The sequence below is a fragment of the Salvelinus namaycush genome, chromosome 6 (assembly GCF_016432855.1).
Source record: "Salvelinus namaycush isolate Seneca chromosome 6, SaNama_1.0, whole genome shotgun sequence".
Taxonomy (NCBI): Eukaryota; Metazoa; Chordata; class Actinopteri; order Salmoniformes; family Salmonidae; genus Salvelinus; species Salvelinus namaycush.
This window is the reverse complement of record NC_052312.1, coordinates 30,093,576-30,100,562: the sequence shown is the minus strand read 5'-3', so window position 1 is coordinate 30,100,562 and position 6,987 is coordinate 30,093,576. Positions and strand designations below refer to the sequence as shown.

General features: G+C 42.1%; 1 protein-coding gene across 1 annotated transcript in view; it reads left to right on the top strand.

Moving 5' to 3' along the window:
• The first annotated feature begins 26 nt into the window (after positions 1-26).
• Positions 27-6,987, top strand: part of LOC120049846 (kinesin-like protein KIF21A) — a 37,871-nt gene continuing 30,910 nt past the window's right edge. Inside the window, exon 1 of the mRNA XM_038996302.1 lies at positions 27-368. Within this exon, the coding sequence (XP_038852230.1) occupies positions 328-368 (41 nt within the window). The 5' untranslated portion in view covers positions 27-327. The remainder of the gene's footprint in view (positions 369-6,987) is intronic.

Sequence of the window (6,987 nt, the reverse complement as noted above, 5' to 3'; positions counted from 1 at the left end):
CACAGGAGCGGGCAAGTGTATTTGTCTGTCCCTATCACCTAGCAAGGCTGGCCTCCACACGGGAATAATGCAATGTCATTGAAAATGTTAGCTCGTATATCGTAGCCCACGTTTATTCAGAATGCGCCTCACCTGAAATATAGCACAGAGAATAGCACACTAATGCTGACTTCGTATTGAAATTATTTGTATAAGGTGGATGTGAGCTGTGGTGGCTCAAGCGCATCGGCAACGAAGCTGCCTGCTGTAAACCGTTAAATAAAAAGAAAACCAAGCTGTTTATATCGTGGTTGTTCCAGCGGTGACGACCCTCCGGACGTCGTAACCATGAGTGGACAGGACGAAAGTTCTGTGCGGGTCGCATTGAGGTAAGCCTGTGACCATGGATGGTGTTCTGTTCTGTCGGAAAATAATGGTCATCTTGGTCACGCCTCTCCAGGATAATGTACCTAGATTATTATTGTGACAATGCCGGTGTTGATAAACCACAGCATGGGCTGTTATAGTGGCCTGTTTACTGTGTAATAGCATTAATGTGTGGATAGCCTAAACATTTGCGCATTGGTTCCAAAATAACGCACAGTAGACTACAATGTGGCAAAGCAATCGACGTTTACGTGGGGATTAGTGATAGCAATAACACTATGTTTCTCCTTGCATTTATTCTAGGACGCATGTTAAATGTCAAACAGCTAAAGCAGCACTGCCGTGGATTTGTTTTAAGTGTCACCATCAGCCCCCCATATAGACCAACACAATTTCGTAGGAAATGTTTCATGGGTTTCCTTTGTTGGTGCTTAAGCTACAGTACACCTTTTCTCAATGCCCTGGCTGCAGACATAATGACTACATGGATTTATGAATGAAGGGAGAAGGGGCGGATATGATAAGAGAAAGCAATACCGCTTGCGTCTGGGTGTGTCATAGATCTGTAATGTCATGTGAGAAGGATCGGTGGAAGACAGACTAAGACCTGGTTACACCTCTCTCTCGTTACTGCAGGCAGACTTTGACCCAGTACTCTGTTTACTAAGTCTCTGTCTGGACTGGGATGCAGCCATACATGCAGCCATATTCATGAGACAATATACTAGCAGCAAGCACATCTACATAACATGATACTGTAGAGACTGTTTTAATTGCAGACATTTCAGGCAGACAGCATTTAGAGTTTTCAAAAACGATATAATGTCATTTCACGTTAAAAGTATTTAACTGCAAGGACTAAGTACTAATTGCAATGACTGCATAATAGCCACTGAACTGTTGGTAGCATAAGCAGTACAGAGACTGTCCTCAGTGTTAAAATAGCTAGCTCCCCACAACACAATCACAGACAGACACAAGTGTGTGTAAACCCTGCCCATGTATCCATCTGCATAGAAAGCACATGCCTCATGAATTATTTGCTAGCTTTGTACAAATCAAATTGTATTGGTCACATTCACATGGTTAGCAGATATTAATGTGAGTGTAGCGAAATGCTTGTGCTTCCAGTTCCAACATTCATATCTAACAAGTAATCGAACAATTCCCCAACAACTACTTATACACGCAAATCTAACAAGTAAATTGACGTTGCTCTTATATCCAATAGTTCTTCCCGGCTGTATGTAATCAGACTTAAGATTTCCTGGGGTAACAATGTAACAAATAATACATTAAAAAAAAGCAAATACTGCATAGTTTCCTAAGAACGCGAAGCGAGGCGACCATCTCTGTCGGCGCCATTACTGTGCGCATTTGCCAGTTATTTTTTAGTCTCTCTCACTTTTGCAACTTTAATTTGGTCATTTGTTTCCTCGACAATCAGGCTCCCACTCATTATTCTCATGGAGTAGCCAGTGGAGAGAGTTTATAAAGGACAAGACCAACTACTGTATCTAACTGTGATCACGAAAACGAAGACACGCATAGACTCAGATGATCAGATAGCATGTAATAACATGTTCATAATATGTAATATAGGACCCTGAGTTCGAATAACTCTGGGTCTTTGTTCTAAATCCCCCACACACCATTGCCTCTTCACCTGCCCCTGGGCCCTGATATAAACTTTGGTACCTGTCACTAATCCAAGTGTCCAGTGTATGGGTCAGTAAGCAGATCCCTTAAGCCCACAGTAAATGGATACCTTCCCTGACCCTGCACCTTACTGCTCTCTCTGCTATTCTGAGAACTCCGGCCCAGCAGACCAAAGCTCACTTTATCACATTATGTACACATCCACTCACTGCACCCACATGCTGGCACATTCTTGCCAAGTCCCTCTCTAAGCCTGTAGCTCGCTTTTCCTTTCTCTCTACCTATCCCTGTCTCTCTCACACACACACACACACACACTGGCACGACAGCCGTTACACTGGCTCATAAATAGATAGGCACTGTTTTTTCTTCGCAAAACCCTCAGACAGACGCAGACCTCCAGTACAAAATGTTACACACACTCCTGAGATCTAGAGAGTCATTTCAGAGATAGCCCCGTGTCTGTCTAAGCCTGTTTTCTGCTGTTGCCTTGGGTCCATTAGGCTGATTGTCTATCTGTCTCTGTATCAGAGGAGTTCTTGCATGGTAACATAAAGCTTTGTCTGCTGTCTGCCAACCTGTCTCAAGGATAATGCTATTATATAGGACATTTCATATTCTGATATAATGTAATACTTGCAGCCTGGTGGCCGCCAGATCTGTATGTGCTCGCCTTGATCCAACCCTACTGACTTGAAAGCACATAATGAGTACATATCTGGCATCCAAGCTAACTTACTTCAAATACAAAAACATGACACAAAAGGTTAAAGCATCCACTTAATCATTCTTGTCATGACTTTACAACATAATCAAAGCTGCTATCGTTACAACTACATTGTACATTAGCCTTGACATTAGCCTATAATAATATCCATAAGAGAACCCCCTCCCACTATTCAATTTTGAGTTTGCACCCCCCCACTGTAATTACTTCTGTGTGGTGGTGGAGACTGTAGAGCAGTAACTAAGTACATGTTTAAGACAGGTTGACTGACAGGTTTTCACTGACTTGTAGCATTTGAAACAGACACCACACACACATGCACACACACACACACACACACACACACACACACACACACACACACACACACACACACACACACACACACACACAGCGATCACCAATGTAGCTTGTTGTTGTTAGATACACAGCCTGCCTGTGCCAGTTGGCCAACTGCTGTCAGTTAGCGAGGCTTAATGCTTCAGCCCCAGTTTCACGCACAAGGCTCATATGGTCCATCATCATCCTAATGCTCTTCTGGTGGAGTTAATGAATGTGACAAGTAAAAGTTCAATGTTTTGCCACCAGAAGTGCACAGTCCTGTTTTCACCAATTCATTGGTGCATTACTGAGACAGAGTCAGTCAGTGACTCTCATGAACATGTGTTTTCCAATGAACATGTGTTTTCCAATGCTGTTCTTGAACATAAATTACTGGCGCATAGATTTTGGTTCGACTTTTTCCTGTGCTTTACACATTTTCATTTTGTGCTCATTACTTCTGTTTCATGTTTTTAGGCCAGTGCTGTTAAAACACACAGACAATGCTATAGCTGTCCTAGACACAACTATATTGAAGTATTTATTCACTGGGCAGTAAAAAAATTAAAATAATCATATGAATTCAGTCTAAATGGAATAAACAACTAGATTTGAGCACTTTGGCCCATGTAAGTGTTAGTATGTTTGATAAAGTAAAGTGGGCCCAGAGGAGCCAGTCAAGTGGTTGTTTCATCAATATCCTTGAAGTGAATGAATTATGCATACCCTCAAGCCTGGAGCTAGGCTACAGTGGTAACAAACAGTGTTGTTTGTTTCAGGTTTCAAGTTGTTCATGTTAGAAGCTAGACGGGCCTTTTACACTATTTCAGGTAAAGTCAAAAAAAGACCATTGTTTCAGAAAGCAATAGAATTGACACTATAACGGATATGCCTTGTTATGTTAGTGTAATATATTGAGTGCAGCTTCTGTTTCAGATGTTCACATGTGGGGCGGCATAAGTCACCAAAACAGCTGCTATTGTGCAATGGGACCAAACCCTCACAGAGTAACATTAACACTAGTTAAACTGTCACCATGATAAAAAAAAAAAAACGTATACCCCTTGCAGTTAAGACACTTTGCAATTAAGAAACTTTGTAGCACCACAGCTACTTCTAACTTCAGTCCAAGCCTGGTAGCCTGGTTATGACTCCCAACGCACGTGATGCCCCTCTTTGGACACCTTGTTTATGCTGACCATCCACACCTCCCATTGGTTTTTCAGTGTCTATCAAAGCCCAGCTCCTCCTCTTGCTCTTAGCCCAGGGTGGATTATGTTTTAGGAGAAGAGTGCACTTCCTGCCACGGCACTGGAAAACGTTATTGTTTTACAGTACATTCATGATACATATGCACGAACCGCCATACAAATACATGCAAACCAGCTGCAGGCACACGTCATGTGATATTGCAACGTGTCCTTACTTACTACGGGAGACAATAACAATAGTTACAGTATCTATTCAATTTCATCCACTTCTCTCAGTATACAAGTAAGGCTACGTGTTGTAGCTTAATCTTTCTGGCTGAGACGTCTCTATATGTATTTTACTCTTAGGCCATAACTGATAACTGAGTACTTCTTTGTGTCTCTGTCAGTGTTGCACCTTGTATCGTTCCCTCGCCTACAGCTTCTTTGTTTATATATAGAGAGATGGGTCTCTTGACTCTCTTCTGTCGACAGGCACTTTACAGCTGAGCTGCTGCACTCAACCGCCAGCCCAGTGATGTAGTCAAGTCACTAAACCTTGAGTCCGTGTCGAGTTCCCAAGTTCCTAGTGTTCGATTCCGAGTCCAAGTCCAAGTCCTTTATACTCGAGTTCTACAACATTGCCCCAGCCTGTTAGCCAGAGGGACAGAGTGTTTACTTTCTAAAATTAGTTTTATTTTAGTTTCACACATAGATATGAGATATTTATCTTTCACACAACACACAACAAGACCATCACAACATGCCCTTAAACCCGAACATGACCACAATACAAGCCCTTAAAACGGCACAACAGAATATCACAAGATAAGCTTGTGTTGGCTTGAGGTCAGATACATTAACTTAGCCCAGATTGATAAACTAATGTGTTTTAGGAATCTTACTGGTATCCCATTGCCAGAAGAAAATAATGCGTCTCTCAATTTATTTTCTGCAAAAATCACTCATTGCCCTTGGCTGTGTCATTGCAAAACATTCTTGGGTTGTTTTCTCCCATCCGAAATAACTCCAACTCACAAGGTTGTATGTCTGTTAGTGTCATCCTCTTATCTGGTGTTTTGACAGAGTTCCCTTTGTGGCATAATGGTATTTAACTGCCCTTGTCACAACAGAATGTTTCCACATATGATCGCTGTTATTTTGTGTTATTCATCATAGTGCTTGGCTTGAGGAAGAGAAGATGGGTGTATGTGTGTGTGTCCTTTGTCTCTTGTCCTGGTTTCCCCCCCTAACTGACAGTGTGAAACCGACAGCCACTGCGTGGACCCCTGCTCCTCGTTTCCTGCTCTTCCCTGTAGCTGCAATGTGACCTCTGACCCAGGAAGCATTAGAGCTGTGGCCACTGGTCAGTGAACCCCACCCCGCCCAGTGTGGTGACCCTGTGAATGGACATCACTCACCCGTGTAGAAGAGCCCTGACAGATTTAAGCCAGGTGAAGAGAAGTGGGGGTTCTTGAGTTGCAGAATTCTCTGGCTGAATATTCCCCTTCTTTCACTAGTGGCCTTGGTAACTGAAGTGACATAATTTTCCTGTGTGGAGACTGGACACTAAGAGAGACATGTATTCATTCAAAGACCATTTGTTGAAGACATTTTAGGAAAAAGTTTTAGGAAAAAGTTGTTTGGTTTATTTGGTTGGAGGCGCTTACATGTATCGTTTGCATCAGTTGATCGTTGTTGAAATCCGCAGAGTTTGTCTTTCTGTGCTCTAAGGGGGAAAAGCCTGTTACTACCTGTTAATCACAGAGCATTGACGTTGAGAATTATCCAATGACTTGCTTCATGATCTCCACTCCGGTACAGTACTTAACAATGGACAGACTGTTCCTAAAAGCAAGTACAATGGACCATAACTTAGTGAAAGACTGAGCGTTAAACACTGACACTGCTGTTGTCAGCTGTTCTTTTTTTGCTGTAGCTATTACTCACAGTGATGCTCTGTAAACGTAGCTTAATGCACGTACTCCCCATTACAACCCTGATATTATGACAGACTCTAAACAATGTGTCAGTCAGTGAGTCAGGGGCCTCTAAGGTAGAGGGAAAAAGAGAAATCACACCTGATGTCCTGGAAAAGGCAACTGATGTCCTGAACAGTGAATGATGACAGATGACGTTGTCATCCACACGCACAACACACAGTGTTGCCTTTTGCGTTTTGCTTCACAATGTCATAATTGAAGCAAACACACAACATTGGAGCATGAGGACAGGAGTATGACATCCACTCCATATGACGACAGTGCATGATGTCAGTCATATGACAGTGGAAGTAATATTCCCATTTAAGTGCCTTTTTCTCCCCCAGTCCATTTCTTCATCCTCCCCCAGCCCAGCCCATCTCCATCAGAGGCATATCATATGACATCAGTGGATGTTGTCAGATAATGATGATGATGATGACAATAAGAATATTCCCATTAACCTTTTACTGCAGTGGGCTAAATCAGGGTCTACTTTGAAAGAAAAGTATGCACCTCACACATATGGTTATGGGCTTTAAAAAAAGACACCCGTAACATGTTAGATATAGAGTTGAAATTTTGAGTTTGCATCCCGACATTACACTTTATATACAGTACCAGTCAAAAGTTTGGACACCCCTACTCATTCCAGTGTTTTTCTTTATTTTTACTATTTTCTACATTGTAAAATAATAGTGAAGACATCAAAACGATGAAATAACACATATGGAATCATGTA